At 41.1% G+C, this 24303-nt stretch overlaps 4 protein-coding genes across 24 annotated transcripts in view; 3 read left to right on the top strand and 1 right to left on the bottom strand.

Annotated features, from left to right (window-relative positions):
- The first annotated feature begins 715 nt into the window (after positions 1–715).
- glmp (glycosylated lysosomal membrane protein) lies at positions 716–3646 on the top strand. Its single transcript, XM_067499527.1, has 7 exons — positions 716–863; positions 1610–1774; positions 1981–2079; positions 2331–2495; positions 2619–2837; positions 2938–3206; positions 3294–3646. The coding sequence occupies exons 1-7, from the start codon at positions 753–755 to the stop codon at positions 3466–3468; spliced, it is 1203 nt and encodes a 400-aa protein (XP_067355628.1). The 5' UTR covers positions 716–752; the 3' UTR covers positions 3469–3646.
- A 301-nt stretch (positions 3647–3947) lies between these two features.
- Positions 3948–7874, bottom strand: jtb (jumping translocation breakpoint). The gene is made up of 6 exons (XM_067500093.1): positions 7675–7874; positions 6793–7069; positions 6284–6324; positions 6093–6178; positions 5875–5954; positions 3948–5800 (listed from the first exon to the last, which is right to left on the bottom strand). The coding sequence occupies exons 2-6, from the start codon at positions 6879–6881 to the stop codon at positions 5644–5646; spliced, it is 453 nt and encodes a 150-aa protein (XP_067356194.1). The 5' UTR covers positions 6882–7069; positions 7675–7874; the 3' UTR covers positions 3948–5643.
- A 1942-nt stretch (positions 7875–9816) lies between these two features.
- Positions 9817–16221, top strand: LOC137123897 (zinc finger protein 665-like). Its single transcript, XM_067498311.1, has 3 exons — positions 9817–10848; positions 12534–12755; positions 13952–16221. Exons 1-3 carry the CDS (start codon positions 10785–10787, stop codon positions 16147–16149), a joined length of 2484 nt encoding a protein of 827 aa, XP_067354412.1. The 5' UTR covers positions 9817–10784; the 3' UTR covers positions 16150–16221.
- Positions 16222–18428: 2207 nt separating this feature from the next.
- rims2b (regulating synaptic membrane exocytosis 2b) overlaps positions 18429–24303 on the top strand; it is a 37570-nt gene continuing 31695 nt past the window's right edge. For 7 of the 21 annotated variants that reach the window (XM_067495522.1, XM_067495391.1, XM_067496543.1 and 4 more), the window contains exons 1-6: positions 18457–20610; positions 20872–21032; positions 22307–22339; positions 22453–22554; positions 22896–23106; positions 23742–23887. In XM_067495522.1, coding sequence (XP_067351623.1) covers positions 20887–21032; positions 22307–22339; positions 22453–22554; positions 22896–23106; positions 23742–23887 — 638 coding nt within the window. In that variant the 5' untranslated portion in view covers positions 18457–20610; positions 20872–20886. Of the gene's footprint in view, positions 20611–20871; positions 21033–22306; positions 22340–22452; positions 22555–22895; positions 23107–23741; positions 23888–24303 lie in introns of all 21 variants that reach the window. The other 14 variants (XM_067495707.1, XM_067495121.1, XM_067495808.1 and 11 more) reach the window with 8 other exon arrangements.

Below are 24303 nucleotides of genomic sequence, written 5' to 3'. Positions count from 1 at the left end.
ATGCGTTTTTAATTGTTCCCGTGTTTCTAATGTTTTACACCTATTGTCCTCACTTGCGTGTGTTCATCTTTACACATTGCAAGTGGAATAACAGATTTTCTAAGTTTGTTTTGACCAATTTTTTCCTTTGAAATAATAAGAAATGGTGAAATTACTTTTAATGTTGGCAGAGGGTAAATTTCTCATACAAAAGTGGCAAAAGATTCAGATAGAAACAGAGAAAAACATTTTGCCGAATTAGTAACTACTGGTGTAAAACACTTGTGCTGGACCCAATATGTGGCTGTAGATCAGTTGGTAAAGGGCAGTCGTCCATTGACCACAGGCTTAGTGGTTCGATCCCTGCTCCTGGTTACATGTCGAAGTTTCATTGGGCAAGACACCAAACCCCCAAGATGCTCCCAGTGGGTCAGGTAAGCACCTTGCATGGCAGCCACCGCCATTGGTGTGTGTGAATGGGAATCAACATTGTAAATTGCTTTGGGTAAAAGCGCTATATAAGTGACTATTTACGGTTATGCGGTTATTTGACAGTTGCATTTACTGGGTTACTTTTCGGGAGTTGTCATAAATAAACCCAGTGATAAGATCCAGTTTCCCAAATGTGCTAATAATTTTGGGTTTAAATTAAATGACTGACTGAAGTAAAAGACCTGCAAATGTTAAATGATCAGATTAGCGGTTTGTAAAAATGGGGGAGGCTGATATATGAAGGAGGAGATCATGTGACCCGCCTCTCATTCACAACAAAGATGGCGGAGGTTGTGATAAAAGGCAACGGTGGAATTTATTTGATTTTTCTCTTTTCTCTTTTCTGTCTGTGTCAAAGTTTGTTTCGCGGAGCAGATACGTTTAAAAGAGAGGTGAGAAAATATCCAGTTAAAAACGGAAATGTGTGAGAATATCAAGTTAAATAAATAGAAGGAACCAGCAAACTGATGGAAAGTGAAAGCGTTTGTTTCAGTTTTTTATTGTTTAATTGTATTTTTTACTTGTTATATTTAGTTGGGAGAGAAATAGTGTAGTCACTGTTTACACTTTGTGGTTCAGATAAATGAGCGTCTGAAAGCCTGAAAAAGGTTTAAGTCTAATTGTATTGTATCTCTATGTATCTCTAAGAATCCAGTACCAAATGACTTAAAACATGCATTTTGTCTCTTCTCCTGGTTAAACTTAAACACAAGTTATATATTTTTAGAACAAATCTGTGCATTCTTACAGAAAGATTCTTATTTTACGCTACTTAAGTGGTAAATATTTTGAATGAGTTAGACAATATGCAGGTCTGGGAAACCTTGAACGCATTTCGTTATAGTTGTTAGCTTTTATTCAGTTAAGTTGGAAAATAAAAAAATGTATTCTTATATATATTCTGTTATTTTATATTGTGTGCCTTACATGTTTTTCTTTATTTTCCTTAAATGAGGTGTAGGAATACTCTATTAATGTGGCCTGATTCCTGCACAAAAACATTAAGACTAATTAGAAAATAACAAAATTATCTGAATTCAGTGCCCCAAAATACAATAATTTGATCAGATTTTCTTCTTGTACTTGATTAATTGGTTGCACCCATTGAACACTGATTATTTTTTCATCTCTTCCTCAGTTGAAGGTGGAGTTGAACCCCGGCCTGCATTATCCGCCCCCTGGTGGTGACCTCCTGCATGTGAGAGCTGTGGGATACAATGACACTCTGCACTTCCTGTTTTGCAGCCAGGGGGCCCCGACACTGCTGCTTGTGCACACCAACTCTTCTTCTTCTACTGTTCAGGTCTGAGTTGTTATTTTAGATTTCACAATCAGAAACAAAAGCAGTCACATGAAAGACATTCACTCAGGTTTACAAAAAAATTGTGAAATTGTGAGTTTAAGTGGAGATTTGAACAACATTTTCAGGTAGAATGAGTGAGCTATGGGTAATAACATGCAGTAGTATGTTCCTCATTTTTTGACCATCTCATGTTTTCTTTGTCCCAGGTGAACTGGCCTTTGTTTTTGGCACGTAACACCAGTGGTAGCTTGAAGGTGAAGCCAGAGGGCAGCATCCTGTACAGCACTGCTGTCGTTTTCAGCCGGGTCAGTCCACTTCAAAACATATTTTTCTACTAACAATGTTTTTGTTTTGTTTTTTACCAAGCACTTTTTAAGTAAAATTCAAAACAAAATCTCTCAAAGTCCATTATTTATTTATTTGTTTTTTTAAATTAAACCAGCTCCAATTTCAGATTTGATTAAAAACAATAAAGAACATGTAAATAAAAAATCGGAAGGAAAGTAAGAGGATGCGGAACATGTAACCTGAGTGGCTCTGGTCTTTGTGTCTACAGCTGTTGGAGTACGATGATGTTAACAACACCGCTGATCCAAACTCTGAACTTTTTCCTCCGTATGAGCTGCAGAACTTCACCTGGTCTCATCTCAAACTGTCAGGTTCGATTGCTCTGCTCTGTGGAGCTGATGCAACTTTCATTAACGGATCACTCTGCTTTAAGGTCAGTCCTATCGCCTTGATGATGCCAGGGTTTTTTTTAACCAGTGTTAAAATCTACAAAATAAGAGTTTGGACACTAACTCTTATAATGTTATAATTTCTTTCTTTTTTTTCCTTTCCCCAGCTATCAGTGTTTGGGTCTGAGGGCCGGGGTCAATACTGGCCACACCTCCTACACTCTGCTAACTCCTCACAGTTGGAGGTGTGGCTTGACGGTTTGTTGCCCCGTGCTTCTCATTCCAGGTTCCTATTAGAGCTGCAAGCAGTGGGCGGGGCTTACCCTCTAAACAGAGTGGACGTTTATCAATCGATCGATGATGAGTTTACACCCTCTATATTCAAGGTAAAACCTCTACTCCCTGTTGATTGGATCACTCACCTTCTACTTCCTGTTGACTTCTGACCTTTCGCTATGTTCTTCCTGTTGACCTCCGACCTCTCAGGTGTCTCAGTGGGTCTCGGCACAGAATGGTAGTTCTGACGTTTACGGTTTTGTTCAATGGAAGCCTGTGGCGTACCGTCGGTCGAATCCAACTCTGGAGGATGCCACACCGTGCCGTCATTCAGAACCACAGTCTCAGAGCAGTGAGGAGATGGCAACATTGTCTGGTCTGATCCGATCCTTCTACTCAGATCTGGAACCGTTCGGACTTAACATGAGCTTCGGCCTGGCAGGAGATCCATTCTACAACAGCACCAACTTCCTGAGCTGGTCTGTTGCTGGTTTCCACACACTAATACCCATGATCAGAAAAAAAACCTAAGTTAACTTCAACCCCTCTTCCTCTGTTTCCTCCAGGACAATGCTGGTAGGGGTAGGTTCTCCTCCCGTAGATTCATTTTCTCCCCTGGTCATCACAATCATGGCCATTGGACTGGGGACTCCCTTGATTCTCCTGTTGCTTGGCGGACTCTGGGTCTGTATCCGGAAGAGGACAGTGGACTCTACAACAGCCTACGAGCCAATCAACTGATAGCTTAGTCCTGGTCACTGGGCTGACTCACACTGGCCTAACAACTGACATAATCAAGGCTTTTTAAAATTTGTACAGTCTTGACTTGTGTTTGTGTTTCTAACAAATGAAATCTGGTCTAATCAGGTTCATTGATTTATAGTTTGAATAATAAAATTGATTCTTTTATATTTCTAAATATATTTCTAAATTTTCTATTTCAAATAGAAAATATTTTACTTTAAGGGTCTTGTCAGTGACAAGAGCTACCAGATTATTTTCATTATTGACTCAAACAAAGGCCAGTGACTTTTACCTTCTTATACAGTTTACATTAAAAAAAAATAAAAAAACTAAATAGAGCGGCTTCCAGTAGAGTCATTAGATTTTCTCAGTCATAAATCAGTTATCAAAATGGTTATTTTCGGGCAATCATCCAGTGTAAGTAATTGTTCCACTGCTAACATATTTTTTCCCCTGTATTTCATGTTGATGGGTGACAACAGCCAAAAGTTTTATTTTACTAAATGCAAGCCAGGCAAATCAGAAAGCTGCACATAGTTGTTTAACCCCTAATATTTATATTCTGTTCATTTATTGATCAGGTTTAAGGTCAATGCCATGACACTGGGTGATTTTTCCATCTTTACCATCAATAGATATCAGCTTGTTAAAGCAACAACTTTCTGTCATTTGGACACCGGTCACTTTGACAATAACGTTCCTTGTGGTTCCACTCAGTCAAACCCATCACTGTGACAGACAGCCACAGTATGCACAGGATGCCCGACAATATTACAGGTTATTTTGCATCAACTCTTTGTTTAACTAAAAACACCCTGATCTGAGCATGCAGTAGGTATACCTGGACAGGTGGATACAGACAGTGAAATAAACTAAGCTTTAAATTAGCACGTAACACTGATGCTGCAGATTGTCTCTTTACATTTCCAATATCAATGCCAGCTGAAATTATTTGTAATTCAACAGAAATCTGTTAATTTTTATAAGCTTCACTTTTTGTTTATTTTTAAAATGTAAATCTGTCATCTGAGTGAGAAGTGTTCGAAAGGTTAAAATCACTTTCTTCTTGAGATGTTCCTGCTGCTGGTTGTAACAAGTTTTGAATGAAAATATAAACCTTTCACATGGTTAGGTGTTAAATCTTCAGTTATTTTAAAATTGTTCCATTAAAAAATAACAGCTAATGCCTTTTAATGTCCACTAGGAAGTGAATTGTAGTTTAAGATTACATTTTCTTATAGTCTGCATTTCAGTTTTTAGTTACCAACAGATTACAGCTCCAACTGAGTTTCTTTGTCATTTTTATTTTATCAGAAACTTCAGACAAAAATAAAACCAAACCTATTTACAACCTAACCCTAAAACCAAGTAAATCATCCGAACTTCAACACTTCCAGAATAACGGAGCTTGTCATCTTCCAAAAGCACAACCAGTCAGAATGGGTTTCAGGATTCAGGAACTCCAAACGGTTTTCCTCACATTGACGTAAACTGAATAAACTTCTCTCTTTCTAGAATCTGTTGTTGTTCTGTAGGGACCAATCAGAGCCCAGCAAGCAGAGAGGCTTGCCAATCACAAGCAGGACATTGTTAAACCAAAAAACATACATAAGGATGATTTAGACTGGGAACTTGGATCACCACGGTGAAGTACAGACTTGTTTAGGTTCTCTTACCATTTAAACATTTCATTTTGGTCCTTTACACTGTCAAAGATTGAATAAATTTAAAACTTTCACAACTCTGGCATTGATAATAGATCAATTTACATATTCCTCCTGCTGTACAAAATGTAATCATCACCAGATTTAAGTCAATATGTAGTCCAAATCCTCTGTTGCTTCTGTTCCAGGAAAACCATTTTAAAGTGGATGAAAACATCACATAGTAAAGGGACAGTCTTCAGTTGATCAAAAAAAGTAAACCAATAAGGTTAGATGCAACTGTGGGGAAATTGACTGTACATGTAACTATTAATAAACGAAAGACAAACAGCTTGGAGACTATAAAACTCCTAGTTTCTGTTGTTGAATCATTTCCAAACTCATGATAAATAATGTTTAAGGTGAAACAACAAACAGTTCAGTTTCCTGCAGGTCTTATTAGTCCTGGTCCTTAAATGTTCCCAGTCTGTCTTCAGGCTAAAATCCAGACTCACTCCAGGTCCTGGTACTAAATAGACTCGATCTGGCGACGAACCTTCTCTGAGGCAAGCCGGTCTAGCCAGCGCTGACGGACAACCACTAGAATGGCGAAGATCACTGTCAGGGCCAACATGACCGCCTCAAACTTCCAGAAGAGATGTTCCTCCATCAGAGCAGAGCGACAGCTAAGAAATTAAAAAAACTTTATTAGTTGTTGAACTGTTAAATGTTTCGACAACTCGCCATGTCTCAGTCTGACCTTTTGTACTCGTCTCTGTTGGATTTAGTACAGTTGACCCTCTCCACGTAACCCGTCAGACTACAAGCTGACCATGACTTCTGAAACCCAACAAAGATGTTCAGTTTCTTAAACAAAACAAATGACCAAAGAAACACTTCCTTAATCTTTCACTGCTGCTAGATTCAAGGACCTCTAATATCTATGTAATGAAACCAGTTTTACATTAAACCACGTACAGACTGGAAGGCGTTACACTGAGAACACTCTGTTGTCACTACAAACTCCTCCAGCAGCCAGCAGGGGGCGACCACAGGTTTCGGTGCTGCAGAAGAATAACAGAAGTCAGACTATGGTCACAAACAGAAATATTAATTTAATTTTAAATTCACAGATCAAGTTAAATTCTCCCAAAAGTCATTGCTGTTACCTGTGGTTTTCTCTTCACTCAGCAGAGCTGCTCCAAACACTCTGAAAAACATCAAAACACGTCAGACAAGATTCTTTGGGACTTTACTGGGACTTTTTAGTCAATATTTTTCTGGTAATTCCCAAAAGAATCTCTAAACCCAACTGAAGGAACCTTAGAACTTAAATATAAGACCTCAAGAGATGGTCTCCTTTAAGTCTAATTGTATTTCGCAATGAGGGATCATTTAGAAAATGTTACCATAAGAATCTCCTATCGCCTAATGTCAACCATTCTTACTTGGTAATTATAAACAATCCAAGTGAACATGGAACAAACCAGAACTAAAACACGAAAAATGATCAGTTTTCTGTTTAGGTCCAGATCCACAACATGTGAACTACAGCTGCTGACATGGTGACAGCAACCAGATCCACAAAATCGATTATGTAGGGTCCACTCATTTAATGCCATACACTGACCTGTGTGTCAGTTGACTTGTCACCCCTGACCTAACTGTTCAGACTGACCTGAGAGAGACGAGTGCCCAGAACAGAGCGTGGAGGATGAGGACTCGAGGCCGACAACACGCCACAGGGATCCGACAGTCGCTCTCCATTAGCCTGCTCCTCCACCAGGACAACACCACAGCCACCGTGACACTGTGATACTGCTTACTGACCAGTTAATGACTGGTTATGGACCCGGTAACTCTTGGACTCACTACTGATTTCTTCTCAGTTTGTGTGTTCACATGGTGATCAGTCTGAACGGAGGCTTTGTTTCAAGGCTCCAGGCTTATGGAACCTGAAAGATCATGCAGATCAGTACAATTGTTTAGTTTGTCCTGTTCAATTACAGCATGTCGACTCTTTAAGGAACATTTCTATACAACTACATTTTAATGTATAAATAATTCTATCATTTGAGAAACGGTTTCGGCAACGGCAGTTCAACAGATTCACTTTTGAGAAAATCACTTAAATAATCAACTTAAATAATCAACTAGTTATAAAAACAATTTCAGCTTAGGCATTGATGCTTATGTTTGAGAACCACGATGGGCTTCTAGACTTCAGTTAATGAGCTGATCTTTAACTCAGCATGGTTTTGAAACTTTCATCCTCTAAGGGTTTTCACTGTAGAGTCTCAAAAACAATGATTATCGGGCTTTAGCTCGTTTGCTAACAGACTAACACAGTTTGTCATAATTTTAGGTTTTTAACGACTTGAGTGGAGTAAGGGACGTAAGTTATGTTCAAGGCGATAAACAGTTTAAAATCAAATACTGACACGTTAATACACAGACGTAAACTAAGAGAACCAGCTGTGTTAGTGTTACAGTTAATTAGCCTGCTAACAGTGTATACACGCTAACGATAGCTAGCTTAGCTCCACGTCTGAACACTTACCGTAATCCGCAGAAAGAGCCGCCATTTTTAAATGAAGCCGGGTATCAAGAAGAATAAAACAACAAGTTAGAATCCGCGGGAGGACACTACCCGAGCGTTAAACCTGAAAATACCGGAGGTCTGATCAATACACCGCCTGACTCCTAATCTATCCGCGGCCCAACACCGGCAGGTTAACCTCAAATAACACCGGCCAGACGTCCGCTGGTTTCTTCAGAATAAAAGTATAGACTCCGGCATAAAGACGTGCAGTGGTTTTCACCTTAACAGAATAGTTTAGAAATGGTTGCGAGTGATTGCATATACAGGTGTACTGTCACTCTAAGGTACTTAGCACTTCTATTTTATGTTATTTTTATGTTACATAAAACAAAATCTAATGAACTAAAAACAAAGTTGCCCTGCCATAAATTTCAAAGGACAAGAAGCTGGTCCTTTTTAATTTAACCGTTAACAGACAAACGACTGACTTCTGTTTAATGTGTTTACTTTATTGTATTAATTCATAGCGTTTTAAGTTACTTTAGGATGATTTTAATTTCTCGTTGTGTTTCATAATTTCAGCATGTGTGTGATAAAATAACGGTTTCTCATAGACACAGTAAACTGAATATAACTGGTTTGGGGCTGTTGGTCGGACAGAAAAAGCAAATTTAAGACGTCATCTTAGAGAAAACCACCATCTTCCCAGGTTTTTAATACACCACTATAAGTGAGGTACATATGAACTTACCTGCCATCACAATTATTAAAATTTTAATAAAAAGAAGATAAAGACTAAACACAGAAGTAAAACTACAGTGATAGTTCTGCAGGTCAAGAAATAAAAAAATGTCCTCATGTCCAATTAATGTGTATTTATGTTTTTGTTATTTATGAATTATTTATTGTGGGGTGTTCTGTGTCTGCAGTGGTCAGGAACCCAGTGAGCCGCGGGCAGCCAAGCATCAGTGACGCACATGGGAATGAAGGTACCAAACCCAATAGGTAGGTGGTCATAATCTCGTTAATAGAAGAAATATTTTGAAATCCACGACGCTTCGCTTCCTGTCCTCGCCGTGTTGTGTTGGAGGTGTGAGCGTCATCGGTGTCTGTTATGCAAATCACACCTAAAGGGTTTCTGTTTACATTTGAATAAAACGTTTCTTGTTAATTGTTTTTGGTCTTTATAGTGAAACTGTATCTGCTTAAGAAGCTGAACAATTTGGTGTGATACAATGTTCCAGAACAGCTGAGAGACGAATTTATTTAAAATCTGAGCTTAATAACATTGACATTTTTTTAAAATCTATAGACAAAGAAAAGATCGTACAAGGATTTAATTTATCTTGTTTCTAACATGTTGAACACATCTGGAGTTCAAAGTGTAATAAATGAATAAACACTACTGTAATTTGTGTAAATTTTAATGAACAATTGTAAAACTTCAAACTTGCGCTACTAGCAGTTTTTAAGTTCCCAGGTTGTGTATTCCAGAAAACCAAGAAAGACCCAGAGACAACGTTTGAACTATGTCTTTTATAAGAAGAGGTGAAATGGTTCATAGACTGTGAATGTAGAAATGTGAACATCTGGACCCTCGGGGACAACGACACACCTGACCAGACCGATCCGTCTGGTTCAGCCCAGACCAGCAGAACTTCACCAGGTTACACTGAAACACAGAAAGACCGAAAGGTGTTGTCCCATGTGTCTGTGTGTGTTCCATAGGTGGTCTTGGGTTGACGTCTGATACTGCACAAAACACCTCCCCGATGAACTAAAGCTGTGTGAGCTGAGACATTTTTACCAGGACGGTGACTCTGCGTCTCCTCAGGCGTTGACAGAGTCCAGGTAGTCGACGGAACCTGGCCGTTATCATAGAGGAAACGACGCTTGACTTCACTGAAATTCCAACCTGACACACAAAATCTAAAGTTTAAAAATTTCAAAAATTAAATGAACTTAATGATGTTTAAGAACAAAATCCACAACACGAGATGCTGGACTTGTTTGCAGGAAATCAAAATCAGACTGATCAGAATAATCTCTGCTAAGCATTTGACAATCAACACAAAACTAGAGAAACCATTAATCCAAAAAAGTCTGTTTTATTGACCAGCTTCATGGTTTACGTTTTCGCTCAGCATGCATCCGTCCTACCTGATGCGAAGGTCTTGTAGGTGTGAAGTCAGGCAAACTGCAGTCAACAGCCTGCAGAGAAACGCAGACTATCAGCAGCACAGACCAATTCACCTTCATCTGTCACCCGTCAATCATCAGCTACCTATCGCTCTTTGATCTACAGGCTCGCTGGCTCTTCTCTTGGGGAAAAGCAGCTGCTAAAAAGGAAACGTAATAATCCTCTTATGCAGGTTTAGGAGTCACATGACCAGACGATGATGTGACACCAATCTCTTCCAATGAATGACTGACACATAATCATGACGTCAGAGTACCGGGATTTATCACTTGCCCTATTAAACAGAGTAGAACTTTCAGCATCGCCGCAGTAATACTCTTATCAACTTATACCAGCACCACCATGACAACCGTTTCCTTCGAAACTGCATCCTAATGTGGAGAGGAACTGGGAAGACAGTAGGCTCACCCTACTGACCAATCAGAGAGCAGCAATAACATCCGTCTGATAATTTTCATCGTTTCATTTCATCAGAACGACGACTACCTCTAGGCCTGAGCAGGATGTAGTGGAGTGTAGGGCAGCTGTGGTTCAGGATGTAGGGTCAGCCGTTCAATCCCTGGCTCCTCCTTTTCTTATCGAAGTGTTCTTGAGCAATACATTGAGTTGCAGAGTTGCTCCTGCTAGTCAGTCTTGAGCTAGTTTCAGTTACATGTAGACTGTAATAAAGTTAAAGTAATAATTGCCTGTAATGTCCTGGATATGTGTTTATAAATAAATCAGTCTTGTGTTGTATTTTGAAACCTGTCCCCGGAAGTGACCGGGGTATAAAAGTAATAACGTAATAAAGTGACTTTATTTTGAAACGTCGACGGAAGTTATTGTTTCCGCCGAGTTAGCCAGTTTGACGGTGTTAGCAGTTAGCAGTAAACCGTTAGCTAGATGGGGAGAACTGCAGAAAACGCGGCGGTTTCTACACAGATCACAGATGGACCGACAGTCTAAACTCCCGGACGTGGTTTTAAATCTTGACAGGAAGCGGCGAAATCAAGGTTTGTGTGTTTTACCTACTCCGCTAATGTTGCTAAGCGAAACGTTTTGATTTTGTTCCGGTGGTTTTGTCTCCTGCGCATTTAGAGACTTAACTTCGCTTTGTAAATAGTTAGTTAATCGTTCAATGTGTTGTTAACCATGGTTACTAAATTCCATTGGTTGTTGTCCCATTAAACTGAACTGAAATGGTTTAACTTCAGTTTATCAGGTGAATCGGAGCACGGAGCTAACGCTCAAGTATCGAGTTAGCGGCAACAGCATTAACTCTCCTTTAACCTCCATATGTCAACAGGGCACCAGAGTTGGGTTGCCATGGTAACGGGGTACATCACAATGTCAACATGTGGCCTGTATCAGGAAGTCTGATGTAAGTTGGTAACAGCTTTTAGGTTTTCAGGGAGCCTGAAACTGGTTCCCTTTGAACCAGTTAAATCACCATGGTAACAGATGCTGGAAGTTACCACTCACTAATCAGATCATCATCCTACAGGATCCTGACAAGAAAAAAGACTATAAAGAACGGATGAAAAATACAGATCAATTAATAATTTATACAGTATGTTCCATAGTTGTATTAAATAATGTGATTAATGCTTAATTGTAAAGAGTTCCTCCCGAGGTCCATTATCAGCTCTACTGTAAGTGGGTTTACATGGACTTAAGTAACCACGTTACAGTCAGCTTTCTCAGGAAAACTGATTTATTGGTACTTCTGTGTTTAGTCTTTATTGGCTGATTTATGTAAACGGGAAAGCTGGTTTCCAAAATTGGGGGAGGGGATTAGGGAAAAAAATAAGTAAGGGGTGGAGTAGGAATCAGGTTACTCTGCTGCTGCAGTTATACTTGGATTTACACTAACCAGGTTTCTTAAGTGTATGTAAATGCTGTTCGCCGATTACCAGAGAAACCTGATTTCTCTGAGTATCCCGGTTACTTAAGTGCATGTAAACACAGTCACAGCCCCTGTCTGTCAGGAAGTTATTGATCCACAGACGGAGAGGCTCAGGTACAGAGAGCTGAGAGAGTATGGTGTGACAGGATGTACAATCGGTTAATTCCCTTCTTGTCCCTTCTTAACTGCATCATTCACAGACCCGTTTTCCCAATGTGCAAACTGCATGGGGTCTAACAAGAGACAGTGATGGATTTTAGGTTGGACATAATAAGTCTCTCAAAGACCTTCACAACCGCAGGGGTCAGAGCCAGTGGCCTATACTTTTAAAGCTCTGTGTTCGCTGTCTAAGCAACTGAAATTATTAGCGATGATCTAAAAATGACAGTGGCCTAGTTGAATGTGTCCTTGTATATAGAGCAAGTTGGTCGCTAAAATACTTTAAAACAAAATTTCACCAGTGAAAAATATGTAATTTAATAGATATTGGCTGTAATATGACCCGTTACTCGAAAGGGTAAAAATTGTATCTCACTCATAATGCACCATTATGCCCTTTCTAAGTGGTTGTGTGTGTCTTTCTCTATGGGTCCTTTGAGAAATGTTAGGGGTTCTGTAGTAAGTTCATGTGTTTCGTTTTGTGTTTGAGTTCCTGAGCTGAATTTAGGAGGATCTAGTTTTCCTTTGGAAGGCATTAGGTTTCACTTGATGTAATGAAGCAGGATCTTGGGGTCTTTTGTTCAGGACTGAGCATAGGGTTTTGAATTCACTCTTGTTCACTGTTCTCTGCAGGCATCAAGCAGTTGTTGGTGAGTAAAGAAGAGCTTCTCTTGGAGCAGTTGAACATTAGGCCGATCGAGGAAGTCCAAGCTCTTCACCCCCACATTAAAACCGAAAAGGAGGAACTGTGGAGCAGTGAGGAGGGAGAGCAGCTTCACGAGCTGGAGGAGGCTGATATCATCAAGTCCCCATTCACTGCTGCCCCTGTGAAGAGTGAAGATGATGAAGGTTCAGGTAGGAACAACCAGAACGTGTTCGTTTCACATCTCTGAAGAAAAGAGTAGAAGAGTGTACAGAAAGTTCTCAGTAGAAATGAGTAGAATGCATGCTTACATGGACTTAAGTAACCAGGTTACAGTCAGCTGCTTTCTTAGGAAAGCTAATTTTTTTTACATGTCATGTAAACAGGAAAGCTGCTTTACAAAATCCCAAATCTGCAAACAGGAACAAGCAGCTAAGTTAAAGAATGGATGAAAATAGGGATCATTAATGAGGCAGTGCCTCATTTTTTAAACAAGGCAGACAGAAAATGTAACTAACACAAAGTGCCATGTAGAAGTCTAACTAAGTAATTTTCCCCTGTGGATTTTTAAAATTCAGAATGTTGTGGATCAGCTGCATGTGCCTTTCCTTCCTCTGGCCCCTGTGCTGTCACTCTGCTGTGACATGAACACACACAGTAATGTCTGTCATTATACAGTTAAAAGCTGTGAGCCAGGGTTCTAAAATAAGTCAGAGGTTGTGGATTTACACTAATCATTTTACTTAAGTACATGTAAACGCAGTTATCGTGCAGATGAGCTCAACTTGTGCCAACTGTTGGGGGATAAGGGTGTCATCTTGTGAGGATGCACTGATATTCTTTAGTGAGTTGGAGTTTAGGTTCTGACTTTCTGTCATAATTCTGAGCACCACCGTGGTCGGTCCGTGCTGCTGCCACAGCAGGTCAGAAGAGGAGAGCTGCCTTTGTGAGCATGATTGTACTTGAATCAGCAGATCTTGGACTGGGCCGGTGGGAGACTGTTCACAAATTTATAGTTAAATTATTTCCAAATATTATTGCCTGCTCTTGAGATTTAATGTTTTAAGTAGGATCCCTTATATATCTTATCAACTTTTCCCACCTCCATCAAATCAGTATCCCCTGACAGTTAATGTTTAGGGGTTTGTGGTTAATGATAAAGTTACATGGATCTACTAGTCCTTTTTTATGGTTCTGTGTGAACATTATTGCAATCTTGTGAATACGTTTGTTAATCATGTTGGAGGTTCTAGAGGGCCTATGCACATTTCAGAGTCATATAATGGTTGAGATTTAACATGTCAGACATCGCTCTCTATCGCCACCCAAACACAAACAGAGGAAAAAAAGACTAAAACACAGTCATACAGTGACAACCTGTGTCTGTTTGTTTTACTGTTGTCTGCAGACATCCACCTGCTTTCAGTGGGTGAAGAAGAACCTCCCACTGAGCAGGAGTGGAGCCCCAGACTGGACCAGCAGGACCTAGAGCCCCCGCACATTAAAGAAGAACAGGAAGAATTTTGGACCAGTAAGACTAGATCCATCTGGAACTTAAATGCTGATACTGTCAATGTCTCAGACTCTTCGGAATTAAAGAATGAAGCCAGTGATAATGATTCACTGGAGCTGAGGGATCCTCAGTCAGTTTTAAACTCTCTGAAGATAATTGAAGTCCCTGCAAAAAATGTTAGGTGTGAGACTCGCAAGAAAACCTACAGCTGCCCTGAGTGTGGAAAAATGTTTGGCCGCAGTCCACATCTAAAGATACACCTCAGAACTCACACAGGAGAGAAACCATTTAGCTGCTCATTCTGTGGCAAAAGTTTTACCCAAAAGGTGAATTTGACTTACCACATGTCCGTCCACACAGGGGAGAAACGATTCAGCTGCCGTTTTTGTAATGAACGGTTCACTTGGTATACTCAGCTCAAAAGCCACCAGTGTGTTTGTGAGGCCTCACACTTTCATCAGAGCCAGACTGACGAGATCAGAGAGGCAGAGAGTGGTGCGAAATCGTTTAGCTGCCCTGAGTGTGGGAAAATATTCAGCCGCAAGGACAATCTCAATATTCATATGAGAATTCACACTGGAGAAAGACCTTTCATCTGCTCAGTTTGTGGTAAAAGATTTAAGCATGGAGGGCATCTGACACAGCACATGTCTGTCCACACAAAGGAGAACAGATTTAGCTGCAGTGTTTGTGACAAAAGATTCACATGGCTTTATCAGCTCAAAAGACACGTGTGTGGTGGGGAAATCTCACAGTTTCATCAACTATGGAGCAGCACAGAGCAGCTTCAAGGGCTGGAGGAGGCTGATATCCCAAGGTTCACCTTTACTGCTGTATCTGTGAAGAGTGAAGATGATGAAGAGAAACCTCAGTCCTTACAGCTTCATCAGCATCAGACTGGGGACAACAGAGAGACAGAGCTTTTAACCAGCAGCACAGCTCAACACATGAAGATAGAAGATGATGGAGAGGAATGTGGAGGAACACAGTTAGACTCACCTCCTCATACTCAGTTAGGACCAGGTACAGGCGAAGAAACTAAAGACTTCTATGAGTACAAGTTGAAAGTTAAAGATAATCATTGGAAGAAGATTAATGAACCTGACACAGGTTTAAACTTTGTGAAAGTCCCTGAAACTGAATCAGGATGTTATACTGTCAAGAAAATATTCCCCTGCCTTGTATGTGGGAAAATATTTGGGCGTAAGGAACATGTACAGACACATGTCAGGATTCATACAGGAGAGAGGCCCTTTAGCTGCTCTGATTGTGGTAAAACATTTGGCTGCAAGAGGTCTTTGTTGGGGCACATGACAAGTCATAGTGGGGAAAAACCATTTAGCTGCTCTCAGTGTGGGAAAAGGTTTGGTCGCATGGGAAACCTGAAGACGCACCAGAGACTTCATACAGGGGAGAGACCGTTTAGTTGTCCATTTTGTGGTAAAGGCTTTACACAGAAGGTGCATATGACTCAACATATGGCCGTCCACACAGGGGAGAAACAGTTTAGCTGCAGCATTTGTGACAAAAAATTCACATGGCCATCAGGGTTCAGACGTCACAAATGTGGCAGCGAGCAGTCAGAGCTCGACGATGAGAATTCAGAGGTAGAAACAGGGGATAAACGATTTCGCTGCCGTGAGTGTGGAAACAGATTTAATCACAAACACAACCTGAAGGCTCACATGAGAATTCACACAGGAGAAAAACCATTCAGCTGCTCTGTTTGCGGTAAAGATTTTATTGCAAGTGGAGCACTGAAGAAACATCTGAGAACTCATTCGGGAGAGAAGCCATTTGGCTGCCCAGTCTGTGGTGTAAGATTTACACAAGGAGGAAATCTGAAGCGACACATGGCACAGCACACCGGAGAGACACGAGAGAAACCATTCAGCTGCTCGATTTGTGGGAAAAGCTTTACACAGGTATCCAATATGAAACGACACATGGTGCAACACACTGCGACTGGAACAGGTTTGTCACAGGAAGCAGAATGTGAAGCTGTGACGGGTCTGGATGTCCCAGAGCATCAGCAAGTGGAAGCTAGGTGTCTGTCAATGACTGAAGGTCTTCATACAGTCACTCGCTCCTAACCATCTAACTGACTAATTTATCAAAGCTTTAAATGTATTTTTGTAAAAGTGGACATAAACACTAATATTGAATTACATTTCTCAAGTTTGCCTGATTTAATCTGCAGCAACATGTCCAACACTGCCAGTTTTACACAGCTTGTAAACGCTGTCTGGTCACATGTTCTGTGTAAGGAAGAGAGGGTCGATCACGTTGTTCATTAATGTCAGAGAACTGATGAGTGGTTCTGCTTCTCTTTTGCTCAATACCAAGCATAAATTACAGAGTCTAAGGTGTTTCAGTCACTGAGATGTTCATTAACTCTGCACTCACTTATTGTGGTGAGGGGGCAGCTTTAACTTTTGTATTAAATATTTTGTATTTATTTTCGTTTTTTATCTGTCACCTTGCGTTGATGTAGTTTGTGTGAAGATGTCAGAAAGACAATTGCTGTAGTGATTCAGTCTGACAAAGGATTTGTTGACTACTGATAATTCTACAAATTTAATCTGTACCTAGGTATAAGCAGCAAGGGGTTCCTGTGGTGGAAACAGCCTTTTAGTGTGATGAAGATTTTAGTCTGTCTCACACTTGGCAACTGAAAACAAGTGGCCACATTCACAAAGCCTACTAAATCCAAAGACTTGCTCCTAGTGACAAAATTCTAAGGGAATACTCAGAAATATAATGTTTTCTAAACATTTCATTATTTTACATGATACAGGAATTTGCTTTAGTTATTTTGACACTGAAGTAAATCCCATTTATGGTGGTTAAGTGAAGTCAAAATTAGTCTCGGACATGGATGTAATTGTAATGGGATGATCAATTAATGCAATTGATCATCCCACTTGGGTCACTACAATGTATTTGGTCAATCAATCAAAGCTTTTAAAACAATATGCCGTAACTAGCAACTGGGTCAACCCCACCTCCTCCTCACCGAAGTAAACTCCCAGATAAGAGTTTTCGGCTAAGTTAGACGGTTTGTGAATAAGTCTTCTGGCATTTGTCAGGGTGAGTTCGGCAGTGTGCTGGGGCACCACACTGTTTCTGTTAAGATAAAACCTCCTTAACACATGAACCTACAGGCTTTCAGTGGGAAAGTTAACCACAAATAGAGTTTTTAAAGCTTTACTTAAATCTAATCAGTTACCATCACTAACATTTTGATAATAAATATATGTGAACAATTATTTTTATGTACATCATATCTACATTCATTTCATTTCTACATCTTATTACATTATTATTATTACATTTAACTGCATACACATGTATGTATGTAATATGTATTTACAGTAGGTGGGAGTAACATGAATGTAGAACTCAGTTTTATATATACAGTGTATATCCTGAATTGCAGCGCATAATACCACAGTTTAGAATACTGCAATACCTACATATATAATGCAGGAAATTATTCCTACTTTCCCTAACCCAGGTCAAATAAAGACTGTCATTCTTCTTTTATAATAAACACAGCATGACTTAATTAACTGTGTTTTTATCATACAGGTTCACCTGTCAACCTCTGTTTGAGTTCAAGTCACGCCCACATGATGATGTCACAAGGGGCAAATTGGCATATCTGTGACAAGTCAGAGTGTGATAAGATTTTTTGATAAAATGCTTTGGCTCCAATGATTTAAAGCTTAAATGTCCCACCTCTTCTGAACACACCCTTTGTATGTATCAGTGCAGTAACTCAGCATCAGCCCTGTTTATGGTGGTGGATGAACGTGTGCAGCAGAGATAAAGAGAAACTTAAATGTTCCATCTGTCTAAACATGGAAACAGTTGATGTTGGTGAATTTCACAAATGGTTAAATCAACGAAAATCCTTTTTGTTTTTATTCCACACAGCCCTTGTGTCTTGGAGCTGAATTTATTTAAGGTGCTCAGATTTTAGAGCTTTATGAATGCATATTTAATGTTTGTCTTGAAAGTAGTACAGAAAACCATGAAATTATTTTAACTGCTAAATTTTGTTGTCTAACAATGGAAAACTAAAGGTGGTTTTTCATTTTAAACTCGGTGTGAACATTCTTCATTTTAATTTCAATTGGAATGCAGGTTTTTTTTTTGTTGTTGCTGTTATTGCTCTGTCCATGAACTGTGAACTTTTCTGATTTACCAGTTTTTATAGCTGGTAAATCAGAAGTTTAATAAATCAGTTTGGATTCATTTAAAGAAACCTTGGATATTTGTTATTTAATAATTTCTAAAGGTTTGAAAGTGTGTGTGAAAGCTTATATAGAACTAATTACTTATATATTATATAATTATTATATATAATATATACTCATACCTAATATATATTTTAGAAATATCACGCAATCAAACCAGGATTGTCCTGGACTGTGACAGATTTTTCCACATCTGATGGAGCTGAGTTATCTGTGCTGTTCTGGACACATTTCAAATGTTTCAAGTCAAGTCCTGAAACATCCAGTGTGTACGGATTGTGTCAGACTTTAACCAGTATCTGTAAATTCTTATTTAGTTGAGTTAATTCAGAATAAAACAATGGGTCAGACTGAACTCTGTGAAACCCTCAGTGAGACGGGGACACCAGTGGAAAAGTTAACTGCAGACATCCCCCAGTGAAGTGAATGAAGTGAAGAGCTTAGGTCACACAGTGAGCTTTACACTGATAACGAGAAAGCAAGAGTTTGTGGCTGCTGCTTCACTCCTGATTTTACTCTGGAGCTGTGAAAAAATCCTGTCGAGCAGCCGAGGACAAAATGAACTCATTAGGGGACAAATGAGCTATACCACCTTCTCTGACCCAGATCCCTGAGGACCACCTCCTCATGCAGGCACTGATCATATCTCATCAATGTCCTGCTGACAGAGCGACCAGAGCAGAGGACAAGAAGCAATCTTATTTTTGGATCTGCCAAAAAAGACACATGTCCCACCACTGTCCTAACTGAACTTTTCCACTGAGCTCCTGGTGATCCCTTCACCACACAGAAGATCCCAAACAAAACTTTGTAGCTCAGCCATCCCATGATGGTGGAACAAGCTAAACTGCACACTCACCAGCCTCACTCCCAGTTCTCAAAGCCCAGGACACCTGCAGAAAGTGACAGAAGGAGAGAGAAAACACAAAGTTAAAGTCCTACGGCGGTGACGTCTAAATGCAGGGGGAGTGGAGAGGGGAGGGGGTGTCTATCAGTAAAGAGCAGGATTCCCTCTGACCTGTGCTTTGGTACTTTACATGTTGAACCATCATCAGCTAAATGAATGTGTTTAAAGGACTGTAGCACAAATACCGGGATCTGGAAACGTCCAGGTACTGCTGAATTATCATGAAGACTAAAGGACACTCCAAAAGTAGAACATTTCCTAGTGGGTAAATGTCTCCTGGAGTCCAGTTAAATCTATCAGTAAGAAATTAAGGAATATGACACATTTAATCTACCCAGAGGAGGTCGTCCTTAAAAACTGAATGACTGTACAAGAGGAGACTCGAGAGGGAGGCCACCAAGACCCTTGTGACTCCTCTGAAGGACAGAGACTGGACAGAAAACTGCTGCCTGGTGCTTCACTAATAGAAGTTTTATAGGAGAGTGAACAAAAAGAATAAAGCTCAGAATTACTTCAGCTCCAAACTCAACAGGAAGAATCCTGGTTCTCCAGCAGGACAATGAGCACAAGGACATAGGCAAAGCTCCTCAGAATTAAAGACAACAAGGACCATGTTGTGGGGAGTCAGAATCCAGACCTCAGTCCACCTGACTGAGTTGCAGCAGTTTTACAAAGAGAGACCACACAGGCTCAGAGCTGCTACCAAATACACAGTGGAGCTTCACCTGACATCAATCTGCTCAGTGTAAATTTTTATCAAAATAAACCTCTACGGCTGTTTAATGTAATAAATTACTCAGCATGTTCAGTATCTGAGGAAACATGAACGGAATGCTGAACGTTTCTTGGAGAACTTAACGTTTTCTCAAATAACTCCAAGTGAAATTATGCAGAAACTTCTCCTGATTGGGAAGACGTTCCGGTCACGTGATATCCGGCAGGCCCAGCCATTCACTGAGCAGATACCGATGAAGTTCAGTGCACGTCTCTTCACCAGCTGCATTTTACCAGGACTAGCACACCTGAAGCCGGTTCTGGTCTCCTGGTCTGATACATGTTCTAGCTGTGCTGAGTCTATAGTAATGACGACGCAGATTCACCTGTAATTTTATCACTGAAAATTATTTGCACTCACCTGACGCCCCCGCCATGATCAGCTGATCTTTGTCAGACTTACATTCGTCACGCCCCCCAGTCCAACCAGGTTGAGGATTTATTTATTGTGTCTCCTCGTCCTCCACCGACGCCGCTTCCATTATTACCGCTGCGGGACTCCACGAGCAGGAGGCCCGGAACGAGGATGAAAGCCGCCAACGAGACGGAGAGCAGACCGGAGCCGTCACCGCAGAACCCCAGACGAGGCGACATGACTGCGGCATAAGGAGGTGAGAGCGGAACGGAGGAGGCGCGGAGATAAACTGTGCATGGTTTCGTGATGGCGGAGCGGTGCGTTAACCGCTGTTCTGTCCGCTCCGCCAGGCTGCACCGCGGCTACAGAGCGAAATAATAAGAACACCGTGCAGCTCTGTAGCATCATCATCATCATCATTATTGTTATTATTATTATTATTATTATTATTATTATTATTACACTGACGGGCCCTCAGCCACATGGACGGGGATGACTGACTTGTTTGTGCTTTTAGCGGCTCGCAGCCAGGATGTCTGGACTGGCCGGACCTACAGGGGCCGGGCCAGGTCCGGAGCTGCCGGACTTGAGCCACCTGACAGAGGAGGAGCGGAACATCATCCTGGCGGTGATGAAAAGGCAGAAGAAGGAGGAAGAGAAGGAGCAGAGCATGCTGAAGTAAGAGGGAGAGGGGTCAATAATCAATAATCTGTTACTGAGGATCAGAGGCTGTGTCGGGTTTGTTCACCTGCAGTGAATTTTCCAAATAAAACTCACCTCAGTTGTTTAATTAAAAATAAAATGCTAAGTAGTAACCTCTGACTCCCAGGCTTCACAGGACAAACTGTCCTCATAATCTGAGCTCCTCAGCTGCTTTACTTTAGTATCAGTGCCAGTACTACAGTTTGATTTCAATAAAAGTACTTGTAGTGCAGCTGATTATTAATCGCAAACTACTGATTCTTCAGCAGTATAGGACACGAACTTAAACTTGTGTTTAAGTATAGTAAGTGTATCTAGTTACTCTCCATCATGGACCTTATTGTGCCATGTTCGGAAAGTAAAAACCGACCCGTTTATACTTTATACTCAGGTGAAGTCACTTGAGTCTGTTTAAAATCAGCTCCTCCATCTCTTCTGCAGGCTGCAGGTTATAATAAATTAGGCCTAATGCCAAGTGCATTCTGGGTAATGTGGGCTCCAGATTTGGACACATCTGGTGAATCGTGCTAAATTTCTGCTGAGAGGAAGTATGTTTGCTTACCCATCAGCCCCAGCCCCTTTCAGCTTTTAAAGACTTTAAAGACTCCAACAAGACTCCAACAAAACCACCTGCTGTGTAGTCACTGGTTACAAGGTTTAAGACAGAGAACAGTTTCACCCGTTAGCTTGTTAGCTCTTAGCTCCTGCTGTGGGTTTTGGTCTGACTGCACCGAAGTGTTCAGACTGGAGATCGATCATGTGGTGTTTGTGTCTGTGTGGCTTTTTTTTTATTTCACATTTTCAGATTGTTATTATTTGATCATTTTTTATGATGAATGTGAAGAGTTGGTAAATTAATCGGTGTGGAATTTTTAGCACCTTTGTGTTGTGGCTGTTTGCTTTGGTAAATGGTAAATAGTCGCTTATATAGCGCTTTTATCCAAAGCGCTTTACAATGTAGCTTCCCATTCACCCATTCACACATACACTCACACACCGATGGCGGTGGCTGCCCAAGGACACTTCGACTTGTAGCCAGGAGCGGGGATTGAACCACTGACCCTGTGGTCCATGGTCAACTGCCTTACCAACCTAGCTACAGCCGCTTTAGACTCTTTGTGGCAGAGTGTAGTAGAGTGTTTGTGTGTGTTAGCAGCTCATTTCTCAGTGTCTTTCCATCTTTTCCGTTTTCATGTTTTTTCTGTTCTGATTTCTTTTATTTATTTCTCATCATCACCGTGTGTCTGCAGGAATCAGGAGGAAGTGAAACCTCTGTCTGCCTCGTAAGTACATCTCCCAGAGTGCACTCTGGAAGTCCTAGCTACAGTGCTTTCTTAATGTGTCCCCCCAACTGGCCCCACTTCTTGTTAGCTGATTCTCTGTGTCACTTGAACAGGGGGACACCGTTGTCGGGGCTCAGTCAGTTGGTCAGTAACGATGCCACCAATGTGTCTGAAGTTCTGCAGGTTACACGTCCGACTGCTGATGTGTCGCAGCCGTGAGTAAAAGTCAGGAAAACATCAAAGGTTAGCCGGTGTGGTCCGGATCAAGAAGTTCTGTTCTGATGTGCAGATTCTGATGTAGAGGAGAATCAGAGCCCCCAGAAGCTCTGATCCACATAGACATTTATTTTGCTGGAGAAGACAGGAACACTCGCATCCTGTGTCTGTGCAGCTGGGTTTTGTAACACTGTGTTTTAGTGGTCCTGCCTACCTATGTAATCAGATCAATTTAGGTGTTGAAAACCATGCGGGGTTACCTAACACTATAGGTCACATGACCTTCACAGCGCACAGGCAGCCGCTTAAACAAACCCTTCTCTCTCCCTGCCCCCTACAGGAAATTACATCAGCAGTTTGAGATGTACAAGGACCAGGTGAAGAAGCTGGGGGAGGAGCCTCAGGTGGCTCAAGTAACAAGGGCAGAGTCTCCGACCTGTGGAATCTGTCATAAGACGAAGTTTGCTGATGGCTGTGGGCGGGCCTGCTGCTACTGTCGGAGCCGCTTCTGTGCCCGATGTGGGGGGCGGGTCCTTCTCCGAGCCAACAAGGTCAGTGTCTGGAAGGTTCAAGACCCCCCCCCAAACATATATGTGAGAAGTAATAGAAGACACTGGGTCTGCTTTTAATTAATGTGACCATTGAGAGGTGAGAATAGCCTCACCTGAATTTAAAGGTGTGTTGGGCTCCATCAGTATTCATAAAGCTGATCCAAGGTGAGGGCACAGTGTGATCTTTTTATCCAATGTGATGTGCTGTGGGTGAAGGTGGAGTGACAGACACATGGACAGGATGGCAGGTCTTAGGTAATGGTAATAGTTACCTTTAAGTCCTGGCTGACAAAACAGCTATGTTTGAGTTTTCTCCGTGGGTCGTAACACCCCAACTCTCACATACTGTCCGACAAAGGCGTAAGTCATTTGGCCTGCTTTGTGACTGTTCCTCCACTGAGCCTCAGCAGTCACAGACACAGCAGCATGTCTGAATGTGACCAGGTCCGATTAACCAAATACTGTAGAGTTTGTTCAGGTCCAGGATGGGAAAACTGAACCCGCGCTGGTAGACAGATCATTAAATGGATGAATTATTGAAGAACAGAAATGTTAGGCTTATTTCCTTGACTCACTGATAATAAAATAAAAAGGGGAGAAAACAAGTGTAAACATGTGTTCCACCTGTGTTTCAGGTAATGTGGGTCTGTAACATGTGCAGGAAGAAGCAGGAGATCCTCACTCGGTCAAGGGAGTTTGAGGGGGTTCCATACCCAACAACGCAGGGGCTGCTGGGGCCTGTGGGGCCTGTGGGGCCCCTGAGTAATGGAACTGCTGAGCGGTCAGTATGGTCATCATTTCTTCAGATTCTGCAAGCACAGTCCAGATCAGAAACCACCTATTAAAACTCTGTTCACCATCTAAGCTTAGACCTAGGAACCGTTAAATATCTGTTTCTGTAAATCCTTTTCATCAGGGCACAGACTTCACTTATTTTGTTACTAAAGATAAATTTTGGAGGAGAACAATATTTTCTGATCAAACTGACACTCAACAACAACACAAGGAGACAACATCTGGGAACAAGCTGTGCTTCTCAAAGGTTCCCTCATGGTTTCTGCTTCAATCAAAACCACAGACTGGTCCTTTAAAGTCTGAGCCTTAATTAGTTTCGTTGTTAATTACACTGTGTGACACCCCCCACCCCCAAACAGTAATCAGATTACAGATCAATAATCCTGAAGCCCCCCGTTGTCC

The sequence above is a fragment of the Channa argus genome, chromosome 1 (genome assembly GCF_033026475.1).
Source record: "Channa argus isolate prfri chromosome 1, Channa argus male v1.0, whole genome shotgun sequence".
Lineage (NCBI taxonomy): Eukaryota > Metazoa > Chordata > Actinopteri > Anabantiformes > Channidae > Channa > Channa argus.
This window is presented reverse-complemented; position numbering and strand designations above follow the sequence as displayed.